The sequence below is a fragment of the Scyliorhinus torazame genome, chromosome 13, assembly GCF_047496885.1.
Source record: "Scyliorhinus torazame isolate Kashiwa2021f chromosome 13, sScyTor2.1, whole genome shotgun sequence".
Taxonomy (NCBI): Eukaryota; Metazoa; Chordata; class Chondrichthyes; order Carcharhiniformes; family Scyliorhinidae; genus Scyliorhinus; species Scyliorhinus torazame.
The window spans coordinates 91,721,796-91,747,544 of record NC_092719.1 but is presented as its reverse complement, the minus strand read 5'-3'; the positions used below and the strand labels follow the sequence as shown (position 1 = coordinate 91,747,544).

The window sequence follows — 25,749 nt, the reverse complement described above, 5'->3', positions numbered from 1 at the left end:
CGATTTCTGGGCATGGTCAACTTTTTAGGGAAGTTCATCCCTAACCTTGCCTCTCATACCATGGCTCTCAGGAACCTGGTCAGGAAGATGACAGACTTTCAATGGCTCCCTGCCCACGAGCGCGAATGGAGAGAACTCAAAACCAAACTCACCACGGCCCCGGTCTTAGCTTTCTTTGATCCAGCAAAAGAGACCAAAGTTTTGACCGATGCCAGCCAATCCGGCATTGGGGCAGTGCTCCTGCAGCGCGATGAGGCCTCATCATGGGCCCCGGTTGCATATGCATCACGCGCCATGACCCCCACAGAGCAGCGCTATGCGCAGATAGAAAAGGAGTGGCCCAGGCCTTCTGACCGGTGTGGTTAAGTTTCACGATTATGTGTACGGACTTCATCAATTCACCGTCGAGACCGACCATCGCCCGCTGGTCAATATAATACAGAAAGATTTGAATGACATAACGCCTCGCCTCCAGCGTATTCTTCTCAAGCTCCGGCGGTATGACTTCCAGCTGGTATACACCCCAGGCAAAGACCTCATCATTGCTGACGCTCTCTCCAGAGCAGTCAACACTCCATGTGACCCAGCGGGATTCGTCTGCCAGGTTGACGCCCATGTGGCCTTCGTGGCCTCCAATCTACCTGCCACGGATGAACGCCTCGTCCAAATTCGCCGCGAGACGGCGGCTGACCCTTTGCTACAGCGTGTCATGCGCCACCTAACAGACGGGTGGCTCAAGGGCCAATGCCCTCAGTTCTATAATGTCAGAGATGATCTGGCGGTAGTAGACGGGGTTCTTCTGAAACTGGACCGCATTGTCATTCCGCATAGCATGCGCCAGCTCGTCCTGGAACAGCTACACGAGGGCCATCTTGGCATGGAAAAGTGCTGCCGACGGCCCGAGAGGCAGTGTACTGGCCCGACATTAATGAAGACATAGCCAACACAGTGCTCAACTGCCCCACTTGTCAGCGCTTCCAGCCGGCCCAACCATGTGAGACCCTGCAGCCCCATGAGTTGGTCACGTCACCTTGGACCGAGGTGGGCATCGACCTGTTCCACGCGCTGGGTAGAGGCTATGTCCTGATCGTGGACTTCTTTTCAAATTACCCGGAGGTGATACGGTTGCACGATATCACATCGTCTGCAGTCATCCGTGCCTGTATGGACACCTTTGCACGACATGGCATCCCACTCACGGTTATGTCGGACAATGGCCCCTGCTTCGCAAGCCAGGAATGGTCCAACTTTGCCAGGCGGGACAATTTTGCCCATGTGACATCCAGTCTCCTGTACCCCCAATCCAACGGCAAAGCGAAGAAGGAAATCCATATAGTCAAACCATATAGTCCATATAGTCTGCAAGGCTGCCGATGTTGGGTCCGATTTCTACCTCGCCTTGCTGGCCTATCGCTCCGCCCCACTGTCCACTGGCCTGTCGCCAGCCCAATTGCCCATGGGTCGTACCCTGAGGACGACGGTGCCGTCCATTCATGTCCCAGACCTCGGCCACGTTCCAGTCCTTCGACAGATGCAGCTGTCTCGTGCACAGCACAAGGCGGCTCATGACTCCCGTGCAGCTGATCTCCCTGCTCTGGCTCCAGATGACAACGTCCGCATCCATCTTCCGGATGGTGGCTGGTCTGCAACCTCTGTTGTCCTTCGGCAGGTGGCCCCCCGCTCGTTCCTGGTTCGTGTACCGGATGGCTCCGTTCTGCGCTGCAATCGACGCGCCCTTCGTCTCGTTCCACGCTCGCTACATGATCCTCCACTCTCACCTCGTCCTCCTGCTGACCCTGCCATGGACTATGCAGAGATCCCTGTCACTCTGCATCCTCCTCACTCTGATGCAGTCCAGCCCGCTCCTCAGCCGCTGGCTCCCGACCCACCCTTGAGGCGGTCAACCAGAATTCGTCGCCCACCTCAGAGACTTAATTTGTGAACTTTGTGGACTTATAGACTTTCTGAATTGTTCTGTTCTTCCGTTTAATCAGGTACATGGTTTGTATATAGTGTTCATCTCGTTATTCTTGTTGCATACTGCTTTTCTGCACCAGGCACCTTCCCATGTAAATAGCTTAGCTCTCATGTACATAGTCCTGTAAATATGTCTTTCGCACACACGTAGTTAGGGACACTCTCAGCATACACTATTTATTGCCACACATGTACATTCTTTTATAAAAGGGGGGATATCATAATATACACCAGTATACCATGGTGCAGACACACACACAACCATGTGAGACCCTGCAGCCCCATGAGTTGGTCACGTCACCTTGGGACAGTGGGACCAATCAACACACACAACACTGCAGCCAATCACCAGTTAGAGCACACGCACTATAAAGACAGGGGGCATCAGAGTTCCCGCTCTGATGCCCCGAACTGCAGCTAAGTAGTAGGGCAGAGCTTACAGTCTGCAGCACAGACATTCACCATGTGCTGAGTGCATCGACTGGTTAGGACAGGCAAAGGTCTTTAGTTAAAGCTAGTATCGTGTTAGCCCACAGTGAGAGTATGTTAAACTGTTAATGACTCAATAAAATAGTGTTGCACTATTTCAAGTGTTGGTGACCTGTATGTGTTCCACGGATCCAGAGCGCCCAACACAACAACCACTTCTAATTTTACCTCCAAGTCATGCACCACCCTGACCTATATCACCAGTCCTTGATTTCGTCACTGGGTCAAAATCTTCAAACTTTATCCATGGTCCATTGTGGGTGTAACTACGCCACAGGAACTCCAGCAGATCACAAAGGAAGCTGGTGAGCCTAATCCGAGAGCCGCATCTTCGACTGGACACTTGGCAGGTGTTTCTGGGAGATGGGATTGGTCCTTGGACTCTAGATTGCTGATATTCCTGTCTTCGACTCCTTTTCTGGGTCTCCTCTTGCTGTCGGGTGTTCTTGAAGAATTCCCTTCAATCAGGAAATTCTTCCAAGTAGGTCCCTTCTGAGCAAGGGTCTCCCAGGCGTTGACGGCTATGTTGCATTTTATGAGGTGTCTTTGAAGCGCTTTCTTTGTCCCCCTCTTGTTCGGGACCCTTCCTTGAGCTGGGGAAGAAGATTTGCTTTGGTAGTCAGGACTCTGACATCTTAAGTATATGGCTAGCCCAGCGGAGTTGGTTTGGATGAGCATAGCCCAATGCTGGTGGCTCTTGGCTTCTTCAAGGATGCTGATGTTAGTACTCCTGTCCTTACGGCTGATGCTGAAAATCCGTCTCAGACAGCGTTGATGGTACCTCTCCAGGGTCTTGAGGTGGCATCTGTACATAGTCGAAGTTTCTGAGCCATTTGGAAGAGTTCGGAGGACGACCGCTTTGTACAGGAGGATGTTGGTGTCAGCACAGATGTTGCAGTCATCAAAGACTCTTGTCCTTAGGTGTCCGAAGGAGGCACTCGGGGGATTGGATACGGTTTCTCCATTGACCTAGATGGAGGGAGAGACCGTATCTTGCCCTGGGGCGGGTTGGTAAAAGACTCGAGTCTTCTTGAGGTTGAAGCCGAGACTGATTCTTCGGTATGCATCCGCGAAGGTATCAAGCATGACTTGGAGATTCTCCTCTGAGTGGAGATAGTGCTGTCATCCACATACTGAAATGCCATGAGTGATGTCAGTGTCGGTCTCTTCTTGGTTTTCAAACGTTTGAGGTGGAAAATGTTTCCGTCCATCCTGTAGACGATGTTCACTCCATTGGGAAGCTGTTCTTGGCAAGTTGAAGGATGATAGTGATGAAGATGGAGAAAAGGGTGGCGGCGATGACACATCCTTGCTTGACTCCAGTCTTGACTTCAAAAGGTCTTAATTCTGTTGATGAGGACTGTTGCCGATATCTTGTCGTGGAGGATGTTGATGAGTTTCTCTGTACAGCCAGCCTTTTAGAAGGTCTCCCATTGCACATCACGATTGAATGAGCAAAGAACCAGCAGACAAGAGTCGTGAGTCCAAAGAATGCTTCCACTCCACCATGGACACCATATTCCCCAATATTCCAAAGGAAGATAAGATCATTCTCCTTCGGAACATCAACAACTGGTTTGGAAAGGGCCCCAACTCTGAAAAGAAACCATTGCAAAGGAAATAGTTGGGAATTGTACCTCCAGCGGAGTTCTCTTACTCATCAAAAGCACAGAACACCCGCCTTGCCATCACTATGTTTTGTTTTTCCTTTCTTCTGGCTTGTATCAGTTAATCTGCAGGGAGAGATCCAGAGAGCATCCTGGGTAGGAACAGAGCGGAGGTGGGAGATTGGACAGACGGCATCTTGGGAAGGTAAGCGGAGAGTTTAAAAACCTAGTTCGGGGACACGGCCTTCCTTTTCAGAAGTGGAGCGGAGACGAGTGGCTGGGCAGACAGCATCTTGGGAAGGTAAGTGGAGAGTTTAGAAACCTAGCTCGGGGACACTGCCTTCCTTTTCAGGAGCGGAGCGGAGACGAGTGGTTGGGCATACAGCATCTTGGGAAGGTAAGTGGGGAGTTTAAAAACCGAGCTCGGGGACATTGCCTTCCTTTTCAGGAGCGGAGCGGAGACGAGCGGTTGGACAGATACCATCTTGTGAAGGTAAGCGGGGAAACAGTGAATCTGAGGTGTAGACTGGGGAGAAACTGAAGAGTGATGTCACAAGAAGGCTGTGATTAGATTGGCAAAGAAAGAACCTGCTGGGAAGTAGTGGTGACTGATAAGTAGTTTTTCTTTTCATTTGTCTTTTTTTTTGTTCTTTTCATTTGTCTTTTTTTTTGTTCTTTTTTTTTTCTTTTTCTTTTTGGCATTGTAGTTGTACAAGTTAACCCAATGTTTAATACATTGCAGGAGATCCCAGACTTGTGTCATGCTCCTCATGTGTGATCTGGGAGTTCAGAGACACATCTACTGACCCTGACCTCGTTCACGTGCAAGAAGTGTGTCCAGCTGCAGCTCCTGTTCGACCGCTTGACGGTTCTGGAGCTGCGGGTGCTCACTTTGGAGCTCCGCGATGCTGAGGGCGTTGTGGATAATACGTTCACTGAGTTGGTCACACCACAGGTGAAAATTACCGAGGGAGATAGAAAATAGGTGACCAAAATACAGCAAGAGTACGAAGGCAGTGCAGGTGTCCCCGACGCACACCTCCCTGCAAAACAGATATACCGCTTTGGATACTGTTGAGGGAGATGGCTCACCAGGGGAATGCAGCAGAAGCCAGGTTCATGGCACCGTGGCTGGCTCTGCTGCGCAGGAGGGAAGGAAAAAGAATTGCAGGGCTGTAGCGATAGGGGACTCAATCATAAGGGAAATAGACAGGAGGTTCTGCAGACGCAATCGAAACTCCAGGATGGTATGCTGCCTCCCTGGTCCAAAGGTCCTGGATGTCTCGGAGCGGTAAAAAACCGGCATGAGGTCCTACAAGCTGAATTCAGGGAGTTAGGAGTTAAACTAAAAAGTAGGACCTCAATGGTAGTAATCTCAGGATTGCTACCAGTGTGACGAGCTAGTCAGAGTAGGAATGTCAGGATAGATAGGATGAATGTGTGGCTCGAGAGATGGTGCAAGAAGGGGGAGGGATTCAAATTCCTGGGGCATTGGAACCGGTTCTGGGGGAGGTGGCACCAGTACAAACCGGACGGTCTGCACCTGGGCACGACTGTAACCCAAATGTCCTTTGCGAGTGTGTTTGCTAGTGTTGTTGGGGAGAGTTTAAACTAATGTGGCAGGGGGATGGGAACCGATGCAGGAAGTCGGAAGGAAGTAAAGCGGGCACAGAAACAAAAGGCAGTGAAAGTGTAAGGCAGAGAAGCCATAGTCAAAAATCAAAATGGGCCACAGTACAGGGGACTGAGAGCTCAGCGAATAGGCCCAGGAATACTAAAAGGAATAAAACAGGAAGTAAAAACATCAATGGAAAGCGAAGCAGCAGGTTATTACATGAAGATATGGGTTCAACATTAAAGAAAATTAGGAAAAAAGTTAAAAGGAAAAATAACTTGACAGGTTACTGATGGAGGTGTTAAGATTCAAAACGGAGGTATAAAAGCCAACATAAGGGTACTTTACCTGAATGCTCGTAGTATTCGGAATAAGGTAAATGAGTTGATGGTGCAAATCATCGTGGATGACTATGATTTGGTGGCCTTTACTGAAACATGGTTAAAGGATGGTCACGACTGGGAGTTAAATGTGCAAGTGTATCAAATTATTCGAAAGGACAGAGTGGATGGCAAGATTGGTGGTGTAGCTCTGTTATTTAAAGATGACATCCACGCAGTGGTGAGGGGTTACATCGGTGCTATGGAGGATAAGATTGAATCCATTTGGGTGGAAATCAGCAACAGTAAGGCAAAAAAGTCACTGATAGGAGTAGTCTATAGGCCACCAAATAGTAACATTACGGTGGGGCGAGCAATAAACAAAGAAATAACTGATGCATGTAGAGATGGCACAGCAGTTATCATGGGGGATTTTAATCTGCATGTCGATTGGTTTAACCAGGTCGGTCAAGGCAGCCTTGAGGAGGAGTTTATAGAATGTATCCGCGATAGTTTCCCAGAACAATATGTAATGGAACCTACGAGGGAAGAAGCGGTCCTAGATCTGGTCCTGCATAATGAGACAGGATTGATTAATGATCTCATAGTTATGGAGCCTCTCGGAAGGAGCAATCCCAATACGGTGGAATTTATAATACAGGTGGAGGGTGAGACGGTGAAATCAAACACTAGTGTTTTGTGCTTAAACAAAGGAGATTACAATGGGATAAGAGAAGAGTTGGCTAAGGTAGACTGGGAGCAAAGACTTTATGGTGAAAAAGTTGAGGAACAGTGAAGAACCTTCCAAGCAATTTTTCACAGTGCTCAGCAAAAGTTTATACAACTAAGAGGAAGGACGGTAGAAAGAGGGAAAATCGACCGTGGATATCTAAGGAAATAAGGGAGAGTATCAAATTGAAGGAAAAAAAGTATACAAAGTGGCAAAGATTAGTGGGAGACTAGAGGATTGAGAAATCCAACAGAAAGCTACTCATAAAGCTATAAAGAAGAGTAAGGTAGATTATGAGAGTAAATTTGCTCAGAATATAAAAAGATACTAAAAGTTTCTACAAATCTATAAATATATACAAAAAAGAGTGGCTACGGTAAATATTGGCCCTTTAGAAGTTGAGAAGGGAGATTTAATAATGAGAGATGAGAAAATGGCTGAGCGACTGGACAGATTTTTTGGGTCGGTCGTCACAGTGGAAGACACAAATAACATGCCAGTGACTGATGGAAATGTTCTGGGAAACTATCGCGGATACATTCTCTCAACTCCTCCTCAAGGCTGCCTTGACTGACCTGGTTAAACTAATCGACATGCAGATTAAAATCCCCCATGATAACTGCTGTGCCATCTCTACATGCATCAGTTATTTCTTTGTTATTGCTCATTTATGACAGGTGAGGACCTCGAGATGATTGTATCACTAAGGAGGTAGTGATGGGCAAGCTAATCGGGCTAAAGGTAGACAAGTCTCCTGGCCCTGATGGAATGCATCACTAAAAGATATTGGCTAGGGAATTTGCAAATGCACTCATGGTAATTTACCAAAATTCACTAGACACTGGGGTGGTCCCGGCGGATTGGAAATTAGCAAACGTGACACCACTGTTTAAAAAAGGAGGTCGACAGAAACCAGGTAATTATAGGCCAGTTAACTTAACTTCGGTAGTAGGGAAGATGCTGGAATCTATCATCAAGGAAGAAATAGCGAGGCTTCTTAATGGAAATTGTCCCATTGGACAGACGCAGCATGGGTTCATAAAGGGCAGGTTGCGCCTAACTAATTTAGTGTAATTTTTTGAGGACATTACCAGTGCGGTAGACAACGGGGAGCAATGGATGTGGTATATCTGGATTTCCAGAAAGCCTTTGACAAGGTGCCACACAAAAGGTTGCTGCATAAGATAAAGATGCATGGCATTAAGGGTAAAGTAGTAGCATGGATTGAGGATTGGTTAATTAATAGAAAGCAAAGAGTGGGGATTAATGGATGTTTCTCTGGTTGGCAATCAGTAACTAGTGGTGTCCCTCAGGGATCAATGTTGGGCCCACAATTGTCCACAATTTACATGGATGATTTGGAGTTGGGGACCAAGTGCAATGTGTCTTCAACTTCCCCAATATTGACTGCGACTCACTTAGTACCAGGGGCTTAGATGGGGCGGAGTTTGTAAGGAGCATCCAGGAGGGCTTCTTAAAACAATATGTAGACAGTCCAACTAGGGAAGGGGGGGTACTGGACCTGGTATTGGGGAATGAGCCCGGCCAGGTGGTAGATGTTTCAGTAGGGGAGCATTTTGGTAACAGTGACCACAATTCAGTAAGTTTTAAAGTACTGGTGGACAAGGATAAGAGTGGTCCTAGGATGAATGTGCTAAATTGGGGGAAGGCTAATTATAACAATATTAGGCGGGAACTGAAGAACATAGATAGGGGGCGGATGTTTGAGGGCAAATCAACATCTGACATGTGGGAGGCTTTCAAGTGTCAGTTGAAAGGAATTCAGGACCGGCATGTTCCTGTGAGGAAGAAGGATAATAACGGCAATTTTCGGGAACCTTGGATAACGAGAGATATTGTAGGCCTCGTCAAAAAGAAAAAGGAGGCATTTGTCAGGGCTAAAAGGCTGGGAACAGACGAAGCCTGCGTGGAATATAAGCAAAGTAGGAAGGAACTTAAGCAAGGAGTCAGGAGGGCTAGAAGGGGTCACGAAATGTCATTGGCAAATAGGGTTAAGGAAAATCCCAAGGCTTTTTACACGTACATAAAAAGCAAGAGGGTAGCCAGGGAAAGGGTTGGCCCACTGAAGGATAGGCAAGGGAATCTATGTGTGGAGCCAGAGGAAATGGGCGAGGTACTAAATGAATACTTTGCACCAGTATTCACCAAAGAGAAGAAATTGGTAGATGTTGAGTCTGGAGAAGGGTGTGTAGATAGCCTGGGTCACATTGAGATCCAAAAAGACGAGGTGTTGGGTGTCTTAAAAAATATTAAGGTAGATAAGTCCCCAGGGCCTGATGGGATCTACCCCAGAATACTGAAGGAGGCTGGAGAGGAAATTGCTGAGGCCTTGACAGAAATCTCTGGATCCTCACTGTCTTCAGGGGATGTCCCGGAGGACTGGAGAATAGCCAATGTTGTTCCTCTGTTTAAGAAGGGTAGCAAGGATAATCCAGGGAAATTACTGGAGAGAATTCTTCGAGACAGGATCTACTCCCATTTGGAAGCAAATGGACGTATTAGTGAGAGGCAGCATGGTTTTGTGAAGGGAAGGTCGTGTCTCACTAACTTGATAGAGTTTTTCGAGGAGGTCACTAAGATGATTGATGCAGGTAGGGCAGTGGATGTTGTCTATATGGACTTCAGTAAGGCCTTTGACAAGGTCCCTCATGGTAGACTAGTACAAAAGGTGAAGTCACACGGGATCAGGGGTGAGCTGGCAAGGTGGATACAGAACTGGCTAGGTCATAGAAGGCAGAGAGTAGCAATGGAAGGATGCTTTTCTAATTGGAGGGCTGTGACCAGTGGTGTTTCACAGGGATCAGTGCTGGGACCTTTGCTGTTTGTAGTATATATAAATGATTTGGAGGAAAATGTAACTGGTCTGATTAGTAAGTTTGCAGACGACACAAAGGTTGGTGGAATTGCGATAGCGATGAGGACTGTCGGAGGATACAGCAGAATTTAGATTGTTTGGAGACTTGGGCGGAGAGATGGCAGATGGAGTTTAATCCGGACAAATGTGAGGTAATGCATTTTGGAAGGTCTAATGCAGGTAGGGAATATACAGTGAATGGTAGAACCCTTAAGAGTATTGAAAGTCAAAGAGATCTAGGAGTACAGGTCCACAGGTCATTGAAAGGGGCAACACAGGTGGAGAAGGTAGTCAAGAAGGCATACGGCATGCTTGCCTTCATTGGCCGGGGCATTGAGTATAAGAATTGGCAAGTCATGTTGCAGCTGTATAGAACCTTAGTTAGGCCACGCTTAGAGTATAGTGTTCAATTCTGGTCGCCACACTACCAGAAGGATGTGGAGGCTTTAGAGAGGGTGCAGAAGAGATTTACCAGAATGTTGCCTGGTATGGAGGGCATTAGCTATGAGGAGCGGTTGAATAAACTCGGTTTGTTCTCACTGGAACGAAGGAGGTTGAGGGGAGACCTGATAGAGGTCTACAAAATTATGAGGGGCATAGACAGAGTGGATAGTCATAGGCTTTTCCCCAGGGTAGAGGGGTCAATTACTAGGGGGCATAGGTTTAAGGTGAGAGGGGCAAGGTTTAGAGTAGATGTACGAGGCAAGTTTTTTACGCAGAGGGTAGTGGGTGCCTGGAACTCGCTACCGGAGGTGGTGGTGGAAGCAGGGACGATAGTGACATTTAAGGGGCATCTTGACAAATACATGAATAGGATGGGAATAGAGGGATACGGACCCAGGAAGTGTAGAAGATTGTAGTTTAGTCGGGCAGCATGGTCGGCACAGGCTTGGAGTGCCGAAGATCCTGTTCCTGTGCTGTACATTTCTTTGTTCTTTGTTGTTTGTTCTTTGTGTCCATGTTTGCAGACGACACTAAGATAAGTGGTAAAGCAAAAAGTGCAGAGGATACTGGAAGTCTACAGGGGGATTTGGATAGTTTAAGTGAATGGGCTTGGGTCTGGCAGATGGAATACAATGTTGACAAATGTGAGGTTATCCATTTTGGTAGGAATAACAGCAAAAGGGATTATTATTTAAATGATAAAATATTAAAATATGCTGCTGTGCAGAGGGACCTGGGTGTCCTAGTGCATGAGTTGCAAAAAGTTGGTTTACAGGTGATTAAGAAGGCGAATGGAGTTTTATCCTTCATTTCTCAAGGGATGGAGTTTAAGACTAGGAAGGTTATGCTGCAACTGCATAAGGTGTTAGTGATGCTACACCTGGAGTATTGTGTTCAGTTTTAGTGTCCTTACCTGAGAAAGGACGTACTGGCGCTGGAGGGTGTGCAGAGGAGATTCACTAGTTTAATCCCAGAGTTGAGGGGGTTGGATTACGAGGAGAGGTTGAGTAGACTGGGACTGAACTCGTTGGCATTTATAAGGAACATATAAAATTATGAAGGGAATAGATAGGATAGATGGGGGGGGGGGGGGGGGGGTTGTTTCCACTGGCGGGTGAAAGCAGAACTAGGGGGCATAGCCTCAAAATAAGAGGAAGTAGATTTAGGACTGAGTTTAGGAGAAACTTCTTCACCAAAGGGTTGTGAATCTATGGAATTCCTTGCCCAGTGAAGCAGTTGAGGCTCCTTCATTAAATGTTTTTTGAAGAATAAAGGAATAAAGGGTTATGGTGTTCGGGAGGGAAAGTGAAGCAGAGTCCACAAAAGATCAGCCATGATCTCATTGAATGGCGGAGCACGGTTGAAGGGCCAGATGGGCTACTCCTACTCCTAGTTCTTATGTTAACACACTGTTCCGCCATAAATACAAGTTCAAGGCTTCCTGGAGAAGCCTTCATCGGCTCCTCTATGTCCATCAAACTCCATCAAAATCAACAGACGATTAAGAAACAGTTCAGAAAAAAGATCAACGTTCAGCGGCTTTAAGAGCCAAGCATGCAAGTGAACTTCCAAAAATGTCTTCTCCAAAATGTTCATTCTAATGCAGTGAAGGAAAGCTGGAAAAGCTGACGACAGCCATCATCTCAAGATGTGAAGAAACCATCGGCTACAAGACCTGGAAGCACCAAGACTGGTTTGACGAGAATGACCACACCATCCAGGATCTCATCGTCAAGAAGAGGAAAGCTTTAAGCGCCCAGCAAAGCGATATAACAAGTAAGGCAAAGAGGAGAGCTCATCAATCCTAGGCGGAGGTACAAAGAAGAACTTGGGAAATCAAGAACCAATGGTGGACTGAGAAAGCGAAGGAGTTGCAACTCTTCTCTGACACGCATGACACCCATGAGTTCTTCAGTGTCACCAAGGCAATATATGTACCGAACACCCTGGGCCTCAAACTAGGGCAGAGTAATGACAGAATACTCTTGAGAGACAGAGAAAACATCGGCCATCGATGGAGAGAACACTTCAAAGAATTCCTAACCGATGATACAATCATAGATGTTTGAGGAAAACCTCCAGTATGAAAAAAACGCAGAAGTTGACAGGATTCCAACAGAGATTTTCAAACATGGAAGAAACCACCTGTCATCTCCATAAACTGTTCCTGAAAATATGGAATAGCGAAGAGGTTTCTGCTGGCCTCAGGGTCATAGAGGTCTACAGCACAGAAAAGATCCTTTGGCCCATCACATCTGCGCCGGTCAACAAAAATCACCTAAGTATTCTAATCCCATATTCCAGCACTTGGCTCATAGCCTTGTATGCCTTGGCATCGCAATGCACATCAAAATATTTCTTAAATGTTATGAGGGTCTCTGCCTCCACCATCCTTTCAGGCAGTGAGTTCCAGACTTTCACCACCCTCTGGGTGAAAGCGTTTTCCTCACATACCCTTCAAACAAACAAAGAACAAAGAACAAAGAAAAACCTCCTGCCCCTTACTTTAAATCTATGCCCTCTAGTCTTGATCCCTTCAAATTTCTACTCTATCTATGCCCCTCGTCATTTTATACATCTCAATTATATCCCCCCGCAATCTCCTTCTCTCAATCACTGAAGAAATCCCTCCGGAAAGCAATGTGGCTTCCGACCAAACCATGAACAGCGGATGTAATTTTCACTGCTCGGCAACTTCAAGAGAAATACCATGAGCAACATCAACCCCTTAACATGGCCTTCATCAATTTGACCAAGACTTTTGACAAAAAGGTACTGCAAAAATCCTGGGGATTTTAATCGACATATAGACTGGGAAAATCAGATGGGCAACGGTAGCGTAGATGAGGAGTTCACGGAATGATTTGGGGATAGTTTCTTCGAACAGCACATTCTGAAGCCAATCAGAGAGCTGAACAAGGGTATGGCTAAACCTCGAGAAAAGATGGTTCCAAGTACAAAATCAAAACACCTTCAGTGACCAGAATATTCACATATCCATCAAAGAGATTTCAATAGTGCAATTTATTTTCAGTGATATCACACCCGCGAAGAACCAGATGTGACATCAATTTCACATTCCTAATCCGACCACTAGGCCTTGGTGCAGACACAACATTTTGCAACAGGGGCAGAGGCAGCCAGTTGAATGCTACGTCCTGATGCCTGTGACCTTGACAGACGCCCTCTGGTGTCCCGAGGCTTGGGGTCTCCTCCTCAAGGTTAGAAATGCCCTTGGTTGCACATGCCGGTGGAGTGGTGTAGGCACAGGCAGAGGGGATTTAAAGCGGCTATACATCCTTGGAGTATCCTGAGTGGAGGCCCTCGGATGTCCAGCAGATGCGCATCTTCCCTGTGCTTCCAGAGGACCCTAGCCTGACTCCTGCAAGAGATGGGCACCTGGACAGAGGTCAAGATGCCTAGTCCCTGTGTTGCCTACATCCTAATAATGCCCACCAGGGTCTGTGGCCGTGAAGTCCAGGACCAAGTGCAAATCTGGCAAATCGGCTGGACCAAGGTCTCTATGGTGGACCCCAACCTTCTCATGGGGATCTTGAGGTTCCGGCTTGTCAGAGCCACAACACCAGACAGACTTCTTCATCGTTCACTCTAGTCTGATGAATGAATCTTGAACCCCTGCCTGATGTTCTGCTGCCTCCCATTGCGTCTCCAACATTGAGCAGGCAGCCACTTCCAAAGGCTTATCATCTGACGGGGACTGAGTGGGTGGCTAGTCTCCAGCAGCCTTCTGAGCGCTGGAGACCAGGGCAACCCCGGTTTCCGACTGTTGCTTGAGACGTGTCTGTGAGATGTTCTTCAGAAAGCAAGCCCAATCTATATCTAGCGCTACACCCCACTGAGGTATGTGTCTTCTGCACTGGTGGAGAGTGTGAATGAGCGTTGTGATGGTTCTTCCTGAATTCCCTTGCCCATAGAAAGGCTTTGGGGACTTGGGCTGCTGTCCAACTGCTTGGCTGGCCACATTCTGCTGTGCCTGCAAGAAAGAAATTACAGTGTTAGTGGATGAGCTGAAGCCATTTCAAAGTACATTTGACTAACTGTGAGGGTCAGGATTTGATGAAGCTGTGATCATACTCAGTTACTGGGAGAGGCCAAGCTCCCCTTCCCCACAGGAACAATCCTCGTCCTCTCCAGCAAGCTCAACTGCAGCCTCCTCGACTTTATGAGAGCGTGGATCTCTGCTGTCCCGGGTTCTCTCTCCCTTGTTGTGAACCAGCTTGCCCTGTATGAAGATGAAAGGCATGGGATCAGAGAGATGGAGCAGACATTGGGTGAAATGCATGTCACCTGTAAGCACGCCCCCCCCCCCCCCCCCCCCCCCCCAGAAGGGACAGGGGATGGAGTGTGAGCCACATAAGAGGTGGGATGGGGTTAATGTGAAAGTGTCCATGAGACAGTGAGTGTTGATAAGTGTCCCCTGCTACTGGGCTGTGAGATCCGTGTAGAGAGTTGTTGCTTGAGTACATGATGCCATGCTGAGAGTTTGATAGTCCTGCAGTGCTTGGCACACTATGCACAGTTGCCAGCTACATTGACCTCCTGCACAACGGCTTCCCAGTCTGGAGTGTTTCTTAAACTCATCCCTGGATAGAGTATATGCCTCTGTGCCTGGACTCCAATGATCAAGGCCTCAAGGGCTTGGTGGATAAATCAGGGTACAGACTTCTTCTCGAGCCTTTTGCTTTTGGGTTCGAGACACCCTGCACATCCAAATGTGCTGCCAAGCATAGAATTGGGCATAAGTTTCTACCATTCTGGCCTCTAGAATTTTCCACCACCACGTTTGGACAAAAAAAATGGAGAATTCTGTCCATTACCTCAGTACCACAGGAGTTAACAGCTCTGGAATTCAAAAGCAGATTCCATCCCAGGGTACAGAGAAACTCCTCACCACATGAAATTTCATTCTAACTTTACCTCCTGCTTAACATACTCCTGCTCATTCCTTACTCTAGACCAGTGTTTTGCAAACTTTTTTTCCGGGGACCCATTTGTACCAACCGGCCAACCTTCGGGACCCATGCCAGCCGACCGCCGCCGTGACCCACCATTTTCGCTTACCTTTAATGCGAAAGGTGAACCTGCTTGGTCCTCACGATCTCCCTTGCTTTGTCATTCAATGTTATATTTCTGTATGAGTTCTTCATCAGAGGTCCTGAAGCTCACATCACCACTGCTTTGCCCTGTTGTTGTCCCTCCTGAACAGCTCACATCACCACTGCTTTGTCCTGCTGTGGATTCTCCTGAGCCCCTCTCTCCAGCAGGTTTAGTTGTGAGATCCTCGCCTGTTTGAGTCTCTGGCCCTCTCTTCCTTATTACAAAATGATCCATATTAAATTTTACACTCCTGTTGCTTGTTTGCTGCTGACAAAATGTAGGAATCGCAATCGCGCCCAGAGCACGTGACATCAGTGTTCGGGATCTGTTCTCTGCCGTTGCTTCAGGCAAGAAGACTACATTGAATTTTTAAAAAATCTCCTCCTGGGTCAGCGCGCGGACATTAGGAGGAGGCGGTGTTTCTTGTTGGACTGCGGGCATGCGCCCTGATGAGTGGGCACACATGCTGAAAGCTGGTTGTGGCCGTCATTTTTAAAGCTGGTCTCAGCCGGTATTTTTAAAAGCCGGCTGTTGCGCATTAATTCCTGCGATCGGGAACAACGCAATGGATGGCTCCGCGACCATCCCGATACCCGCCCGCGACCCACCCACTGCACTAGACAGCATCTGGTGGCCTCAACTCAAAAGCATCACCTGATTTTCCTTCCCTGGGGAATGGTCTTAATTTCACCAGATCTGTCCTCCTGCAGACCCCAGCATGGTGGGGCATGAAAAGAATGAAGCAGCCCCTTCTGTGTACATTGTATGAAAATACCTAACCAGTTAGTCACTCCCAAAATATATTCAACAATTTATTGACTTCAGTGAAAAAAAGAGTTTGACAGTTCACCTGATCCAGGAAGAATATTGATGACTCCTCTTGGTAAACCAGCTCGTGCTGCCAACTCAGCAAACTTCAGTGCAGTCAGTGGGGTCACCTAGGATGGGATAAAAAAAAGAGTCACCACAGGGAGGTCTGGTAACTAGACCTTAACTCACTAAAGGGAAAGCCAAAATATTTGATAGAAGGCTGAATTTAAAAACAGCCAATACCACTGACTTCAAAACAAGGTGTGAAGAATGTTGCAATTTCAGATGTATTGTATTGTAGGTATTTGGTGCAGTAAGGGTGAAAAGCCTGCGTTAGAGTGTGTGTGACTGCCGCAATCATGTTTTAAAATAAATCCTGGTTTGAAAGGCAAGTATATTTTCGGAGCTGGGGGTGCAATTAAAGGATCATTAAAAGCTTGGTCTGATGGAGTTTTGTTTGGATCAAGAAATTCCCTGAGAAATTAATTAGATTTCAGCTTGTTAAGATGATGTCTTTGCTGGGTGGAGCTAAGGTATCAAGCATTTTGTGGAAAAGGTCAGTGGAGTTTTAGCTGAAGCTGTGACCACAAGTCAAGCAGTTTGCTCTCTGTAGTTCAATTAAAAGAGATTAACAGGGCGAATTAACTGGTCATGTTGCGCTTGAGTGGGAGCACATCGCGGCCAGTAGATACCAGGAGAGGCCTCTCACAGGCTTGCCAGTTTTTATGCCTCGTGGGATATACCCAAGTCCATGAGGCGTCAGAATCGGAATCACGCACAAAAAGAGCGTGACTCGCCTAATTAAACCTCCTTATGCAAGCTTATTTGGGATCTACCAGCCTCCCCAGGGAGTTTGCAGCCGGGCAACGTTCAGTACTGGTCCTCACAAATGTGGACCAGGACAAATAGAAGCCGGAGGGTCTTCCGGGCCATCGGAGTCCCTTTGGTGGCTAGGGATAGTGCAGTGTGGTCCCTGGCTCTGTAGAAACCAACCATTTTCTAATACACCTGATAGGTAATAGCGTAAATATTAAACCCCAGTTTTTACCCATTTTAAATTAAGGATTTCAGCACTCTCATAACCTCAGGTCATTTAAAAACAAAGCTTCAACAGAACGCAGAAACAGCATTATTCATTATAGATTAAAACGGCATTCTTATTCAGCTAACAAATACAGTTGCAAGATAATATGACACTAAGCAGTCCAAGAACAGGACAGGCTCTATGACAATACCATAGCAACGGCACAGTTACCTAAAGGCGCTATTGTATTACATATAAAAGTGAGCCTGCTGCAGTGCAGACATTGTTTGCACTGAGTGCTGAATTTGGTGCATTTGAGTGCTATAGTGAGAGTTTGGTGACTGAGGGAGTTAGGTGAGGAGGGAGTAAGGTGCTCCTTTCATTTCATTTCCTACATTTCTTCAAAGAGCGTGAGGGGAGCCGGGAGTTTACAGAGAGTGCAGTTGACTGGGAGCAGAGTCGGAGATCGGAGTTCATGTTGGTCCACAGTGCAGCTATATTATGTAAGGTAAGAGGGGATGGAGGCTAGGGCAGTTGCATGCTCCTCCTGTAGGATGTGGGTGGTGAGGGATACCACCGGTGTCCCCGCTGACTACACCTGCGGGAAGTGCACCCAACTCCAGCTCCTCAGAGACCGTGTAAGGGAACTGGAGCTGGAGTTGGATGAACTTCGGATCATCCGGGAGGCAGAGGGGGTAATAGACAACAGTAACAGGGAGGTAACCACACCCAAGGTACAGGACCAGAGTAGCTGGATTACAGTCAGAGGCAAGAAAACAAACGGGCAGACAGTGCAGGGATCCCTCTTGGCCGTTCCCCTTCAAAACAAGTATACCGTTTTGGATGCTGTTGGGGGAGGGTTGACCTACTGGGGGAAGGCCCTAGCGACCTGGTCTCTCGCACTAAGTCTGGCTCTGGGGCTCAGAAGGGAAGGGGGGAGAATAAAAAAGCAAGAGTAATAGGAGACTCAATGGTTAGGGGAATAGATAGGAGATTCTGTGGTCGCGAGCGAGACTTCCGGAAGGTATGTTGCCTCCCAGGTGTCAGGGCCAGGGATGTCTCGGATCGTGTCTTCCAGGATCCTTAAGGAGGAGGGGGAGCAGCCAGAAGTCGTGGTCCACTGTGGTACCAATGACATAGGTAGGAAAAGGGGTGTGGATGTAATAAACGAGTTTAGTGAGTTAAGCTGGAAGTTAACATAGAACTATACAGCGCAGTACAGGCCCTTCAGCCCACGATGTTGCACCGACGTGGGAAGTCAAAAAACAAAAGCCATCTAACCTACACTATGCCATTATCATCCATATGCTTATCCAATAAACTTTTAAATGCCCTCAATGTTGGCGAGTTCACTACTGTTGCAGGTAGGGCATTCCACGGCCTCACCACTCTTTTCGTAAAGAACCTACCTCTGACCTCTGTCCTATATCTATTACCCCTCAGTTTAAGGCTACGTCCCCTCGTGCTAGCCATTTCCATCCACGGGAGAAGGCTCTCACTGTCCACTCTATCTAACCCCCTGATCATTTTGTATGCCTCTATTAAGTCTCCTCTTAACCTTCTTCTCTCTAACGAAAACAACCTCAAGTCCATCAGCCTTTCCTCATAAGATTTTCCCTCCATACCAGGCAACATCCTGGTAAATCTCCTCTGCACCCGCTCCAAAGCTTCCACATCCTTCCTATAATGCGGTGACCAGAACTGTACGCAATACTCCAAATGCGGCCGTACCAGAGTTTTGTACAGCTGCAACATGACCTCATGACTCCGGAACTCAATCCCTCTACCAATAAAGGCCAACACTCCACAGGCCTTCTTCACAACCCTATCAACCTGGGTGGCAACTTTCAGGGATCTATGTACATGGACACCTAGATCGCTCTGCTCATCCACACTTCCAAGAACTTTACCATTAGCCAAATATTCCGCATTCCTGTTATTCCTTCCAAAGTGAATCACCTCACACTGCTCTACATTAAACTCCATTTGCCACCTCTCAGCCCAGCTCTGCAGCTTATCTATGTCCCTCTGTAACCTGCTACATCCTTCCGCACTGTCGACAACACCACCAACTTTAGTGTCGTCTGCAAATTTACTCACCCACCCTTCTGCACCCTCCTCTAGGTCATTTATAAAAATGACAAACAGCAACGGCCCCAGAACAGATCCTTGTGGTACGCCACTTGTAACTGAACTCCATTCTGAACATTTCCCATCAACTACCACCCTCTGTCTTCTTTCAGCTAGCCAATTTCTGATCCACATCTCTAAATCACCCTCAATCCCCAGCCTCCGTATTTTCTGCAATAGCCTACCGTGGGGAACCTTATCAAACGCTTTACTGAAATCCATATACACCACATCAACAGCTCTACCCTCGTCTACCTGTTCAGTCACCTTCTCAAAGAACTCAATAAGGTTTGTGAGGCATGACCTACCCTTCACAAAGCCATGCTGACTATCCCTAATCATATTATTCCTATCTAGATGATTATAAATCTTGTCTCTTATAATCCCAGGTATAATCTTAAAAGCCAGGACAGAGTTGTCATCTCTGGTTTGTTGCCGGTGCCACGTGATAGCGAGGCTAGGAATAGGGAGAGAGTGCAGTTGAATATGTGGCTGCAGGAATGGTGGAGGAGGGAGGGCTTCAGGTATTTGGATAATTGGAGCGCATTCTGGGGAAGGTGGGACCTGTACAAGCAGGACAGGTTGCATCCGAACCAGAGGGGCACCAATATCCTGGGAGGGGGGTTTTCTAGTACTCTTCGGGAAAGTTTAAACTAATTTGGCAGGGGAATGGGAACCGAATTTGTAGTCCAGCAACTAAGGTAGCCGATGTTCAGGACCTCAAAGCATGTAGTGAGGCAGTGGGGAAGGTAACACTGACAAAGGAGAGTACTTGCAGGCACGGAGATGGGTTGAAGTGTGTATACTTCAACGCAAGAAGCATCAGGAATAAGGTGGGTGAACTTAAGGCATGGATCGGTACTTGGGACTACGATGTGGTGGCCTTCACGGAAACTTGGATAGAAGAGGGGCAGAAATGGTTGTTGGAGGTTCCTGGTTATAGATGTTTCAATAAGATTAGGGAGGGTGGTAAAAGAGGTGGGGGGGTTGTATTGTTAATCAGAGATAACCCTGGGAATTACAGGCCACTTAGTCTTACTTCGGTGGTAGGCAAAGTAATGGAAAGGGTACTGAGGGATAGGATTTCTGAGCATCTGGAAAGATACTGCTTGATTAGGGATAGTCAGCACGGATTTGTGAGCCGTAGGTCTTGCCTCACAAGTCTTATTGAATTCTTTGAGGTGACCAAGCACGTGGATGAAGGTAAAGCAGTCGATGTAGTGGACATGGACTTTAGTAAGGCATTTCATAAGGTTCCCCATGGTAGGCTTATGCAGAAAGTAAGGAGGCATGGGATAGTGGGAAATTTGGCCAGTTGGATAACGAACTGGCTAACCGATAGAAGTCAAGGGAGTGGTGGTGGATAGCAGTGCGGGAACGTGGCAGTTTTACAGGGGCTTTGTGGGAACGTGGAAGTTTCACAGGGGCACTGCGGGAACGTGGAACTTCACAGGGACAAGAGAGGAATGTGGCAGCTTCACAGGGGCACTGCGGGAACGTGGCAGCTTCACAGGGGCACTGCGGGAATGTGGCAGCTTCACAGGGGCACTGCGGGAACGTGGCAGCTTCACAGGGGCAATGCGGGAACGTGGCAGCTTCACAGGGGCACTGCGGGAACGTGGCAGCTTCACAGGCGCACTGCAGAAACTTGGAAGTTTCACAGGGGCACTGCGGGAACGTGGCACCTTCACAGGGGCACAGTGGGGGGGGGGATCAGCTTCACAGGTGCACTGCAGAAACGTGGAAGTTTCTTAGGGGGCACTGCGTGGGGGAGGGGTCCGCTTCACAGGGGCACAGCAGGAATATGGCAGCTTCACAGGAGCACTGCGGGGCGGGGGGAGATCAGCTTCACAGGGGCACTGCGGGAACGAGGCAGCTTCACAGGGGCACTGCGGGAATGTGGCAGCTTCACAGGGGCACTGCGGGAACGAGGCAGCTTCACAGGGGCACTGCGGGAACGAGGCAGCTTCACAGGGGCACTGCGGGAACGAGGCAGCTTCACAGGGGCACTGCGGGAACGTGGCACCTTCACAGGGGCACAGCGCGGGGGAGGGGGGGGGGATCAGCTTCACAGGTGCACTGCAGAAACGTGGAAGTTTCTTAGGGGGCACTGCGTGGGGGAGGGGTCCGCTTCACAGGGGCACTGCAGGAATATGGCAGCTTCACAGGGCCACTGCGGGGCGGGGTGAGATCAGCTTCACAGGGGCACTGCGGGAACGAGGCAACTTCACAGGGGCACTGCGGGGGGGGGGGGGGGGGATCAGCTTCACAGGGGGACTGCAGATACGTGGAAGTTTCACAGGGGCACTGCGGGGCGGGGGGAGATCAGCTTCACAGGGGCACTGCGGGAACGAGGCAGCTTCACAGGGGTACTGCGGGGGGGGGATCAGCTTCACAGGGGCACTGCAGGAATATGGCAGCTTCACAGGGTCACTATAAGACCATAAGACATAGGAGTGGAAGTGAGGCCATTCGGCCCATCGAGTCCACTCCACCATTCAATCATGGCTGCTTTCAACTCCATTTACCCGCTCTCTCTCCATAGCCCTTAATTCCTTGAGAAATCAAGAATTTATCAACTTCTGTCTTAAAGACACTCAACATCCCGGCCTCCACCGCCCTCTGTGGCAATGAATTCCACAGACCCACCACTATCTGGCTGAAGAAATTTCTCCTCATCTCTGTTCTAAAGTGACTCCCTTTTATTCTAAGGCTGAGCCCCCGGGTCCTAGTCTCCCCTGCTAATGGAAACAACTTCCCTACCTCCACCCTATCTAAGCCATGCCGGGGGAGGGGGGTAATCAGCTTCACAGGGGCACTGCGGGAACGAGGGAGCTTCACAGGGGCACTGCGGGGAGGGGGGGGGGGGGGGGGGGGGGGGGGGGGGGGGGGGAAAGAGAGAATCAGCTTCACAGGCAAATGCGGAAACGTGGCAGCTTCACAGGGGCACTGCGGGAACGTGCAGCCTCACGGGCACTGCGGGAACGTGCAGCTTCACACGGGCACTGCAGGAACGTGGCAGCTTCACAGGGCACTGTGGGAAGGTGTCAGCCTCACAGGGGCACTGCGGGAACATGGCAGCTTCACACGGGCACTGCGGGAACATGGCAGCTTCACAGGGGCACTGCGGGAACGTGCAGCTTCACACGGGCACTGCGGGAACGTGGCAGCTTCACAGGGCACTGTGGGAAGGTGTCAGCCTCACAGGGGCACTGCGGGAACATGGCAGCTTCACACGGGCACTGCGGGAACATGGCAGCTTCACAGGGGCACTGCAGGAACGTGGCAGCTTCACAGGGGCACTGCGGGAACGTGGCAGCTTCACAGGGGCACTGCAGGAATGAGGCAGCTTCACGGGCACTGCAGGAACATGGCAGCTTCACACGGGCACTGTGGGAACATGGCAGCTTCACAGGGGCACTGCGGGAACATGGCAGCTTCTCACGGGCACTGTGGGAACATGGCAGCTTCACAGGGGCACTGCGGGAACATGGCTGCTTCTCACAGGCACTGCAGAAACGTGGCAGCTTCACAGGGGCACTGCAGGAACTTGGCAGCTTCACAGGGGAACTGCGGGAACGTGGCAGCTTCACACGGGCACTGCGGGAACGTGGCAGCTTCATAGGGGGACTGCGGGAACGTTGCAGCTTCACAGGGGCACTGTGGGGAATGTGGCAGCTTCACAGGGGCACTGGGGGAATGTGGCAGCTTCACAGGGGCAGTGCGGGAACGTGGCAGTTTTACAGGGGCTTTGTGGCAACGTGGAAGTTTCACAGGGGCACTGTGGGAACGTGGAACTTCACAGGGGCACGAGGGGAATGTGGCAGCTTCACAGGGGCACTGTGGGAGGTGTCAGCTTCACAGGGGCACTGTGGGAGGTGTCAGCTTCACAGGGGCACTGCGGGAACGTGGCAGCTTTACAGGGGCACTGCGGGAACGTGGCAGCTTCACAGGGGCACTGCGGGAACATGGCAGCTTCACAGGGGCACTGCGGGAACGTGGCAGCTTCACAGGGGCACTGCGGGAACGTGGCACCTTCACGGGGGGGGGGGGGGGGGGGGATCAGCTTCACAGGTGCACTGCAGAAACGTGGAAGTTTCTTTGGGGGCACTGCGTGGGGGAGGGGTCCGCTTCACAGGGGCACTGCAGGAATATGTGGGCCCCTGTGACACACACAATTTGAAAAAGGTATAAAAGTAAAAATGAGTAAAAATCACTCACTTACCTTCTTACCTTCTGAGTGTCTTAGCTGTTCTCAGGTTCTCTCCCTGACAAGAGACTGCTCCTCCTCCTCCAAACGGCTCCCGAAACTATCCAATGACCATTTGAATGCCCTTAGTGTTGGCGAGTCCACTACTGTTGCAGACAGGGCATTCCACGCCCTTACTACTCTCTGAATAAAGAACCTACCTCTGACATCTGTCTTATATCTATCTCCCATCAATTTAAAGCTATGTCCCCTCGTGCTAGACATCACCATCCAAGGAAAAAGGCTCTCACTGTCCACCCTATCCAATCCTCTGATCATCTTGTATGCCTCAATTAAGTCACCTCTTAACCTTCTTCTCTCTAACGAAAACAGTCTCAAGTCCCTCAGCCTTTCCTCATAAGATCTTCCCTCCATACCGGGCAACATTCTGGTAAATCTCCTCTGCACGCTTTCCAATGGTTCCACATCCTTCCTATAATGCGCCGACCAGAATTGCACGCAATACTCCAAATGCGGCCGCACCAGAGTCTTGTACAGCTGCAACATGACCTCATGGCTCCGAAACTCAATCCCTCTACCAATGGAAGCTGACACACTGTACGCCTTCTTAACAACCCTCTCAACCTGGGTGGCAACTTTCAGGGATCTATGTACATGGACACCGAGATCTCTCTGCTCATCCGCACTGCCAAGAATCTTACCATTAGCCCAGTACTCAGTCTTCCTGTTATTCCTTCCAAAATGAATGACCTCACACTTTTCTGCATTAAACTCCATTTGCCACCTCTCAGCCCAGCGCTGCAGCGTATCTATGTCCCTCTGTAACTTGTAACATCCTTCCACACGGTCCACAACTCCACCGACTTTAGTGTCATCTGCAAATTTATTCACCATCCTTCTACGCCCTCCTCCAGGCCATTTATAAAAATGACAAATAGCAGTGGCCCCAAAACAGATCCTTGTGGTATACCACTAGTAACTGTACTCCAGTCTGAATATTTCCCATCAACCACCACCCTTTGTCTTCTTCCAGCTAGCCAATTTCTGATCTAAACTGCTAAATCACCCTGAATCCCATGCCTACCGTGGGGAACCTTATCAAACGCTTTACTGAAATCCATATACACCACATCAACTGCTTTACCCTCATCCACCTGTTTGGTCACCTTCTCAAAGAATTCAATAAGGTTTGTGAGGCAAGACCTACCCTTCACAAAACCGTGCTGACTATCTCTAATCAAATTATTCCTTTCCAGATGATTATACATCCTATCTCTTATAAACCTTTCCAAGATTTTGCCCACAACAGAAGTAAGGCACACTGGTCTATAGTTACCGGGGTTGTCTCTACTCCCCTTCTTGAACAAGGGGACAACATTTGCTATCCTCCAGTCTTCTGGCACTATTCCTGTAGACAAAGCTGACTTAAAGATCAAAGCCAAAAAGGCTCAGCAATCTCCTCGCTAGCTTCCCAGAGAATCCTAGGATAAATCCCATCCGGCACAGGGGACTTATCTATTTTCACACTTTCCAGAATTGCTAACACCTCCTCTTTATGAACCTCAAGCCCTTCTAGTCTAGTAGTCTGAATCTCAGTATTCTCCTCGACAACATGGTCTTTTTCCTGTGTGAATATTGACGAAAAATATTCATTTAGCACCTCTCCTATCTCCTTGGACTCCACGCACAACTTCCCATTACTGTCCTTGACTGGCCCTACTCTTACCCTAGTCATTCTTTTATTCCTGACATATCTTTAGGGTTATTTTTGATCCTACCTGCCAAAGACTTCTCATGTCCCCCTCCTGGCTCTTCTTAGCTCTCTCTTTAGGTCCTTCCTTGTAACTCTCGAGCACCCTAACTGAACCTTCATGTCTCATCTTTACATAAGCCTCCTTCTTCCTCTTGACAAGTGTTTCGACTGCTTTAGTAAACCACGGTTCCCTCGCTCGACCACTTCCTCCCTGCCTGACAGGTACATACATAACAAGGACACGCAGTAGCTGTTCCTTGAACAAGCTCCACATTTCCATTGTGCCCATCCCCTGCAGTTTTCCTCTCCATCCGATGCATCCCAAGTCTGGCCTCATCGCATCATAATTGACTTTCCCCCAGATATAACTCTTGCCCTGCGGTATATACCTATCCCTTTCCATCACTAAAGTAAACATAATCTAATTGTGGTCACTATCACCAAAGTGCTCACCTACCTCCAAATCTAACACCTGTCCTGGGTCATTACCCAGTACCAAATCCAATATGGCCTCGCTTCTCGTTGGCCTATCTACATACTGTGTCAGGAAACCCTCCTGCACCAGTTACATATTCCTCCAAATCATTTATATATACTACGAACAGCAAAGGTCCCAGCACTGTTCCCTGCGGAACACCACTAGCCCT

At 48.7% G+C, this 25,749-nt stretch overlaps 1 protein-coding gene across 1 annotated transcript in view; it reads right to left on the bottom strand.

The window, feature by feature from the left end:
• The window catches only part of LOC140388187 (mitochondrial 10-formyltetrahydrofolate dehydrogenase-like), a 505,408-nt gene that overhangs the window by 185,234 nt on the left and 294,425 nt on the right, over nucleotides 1-25,749 (bottom strand). The window contains exon 16 of the mRNA XM_072471959.1: nucleotides 16,026-16,113. Within this exon, the coding sequence (XP_072328060.1) occupies nucleotides 16,026-16,113 (88 nt within the window). The remainder of the gene's footprint in view (nucleotides 1-16,025; nucleotides 16,114-25,749) is intronic.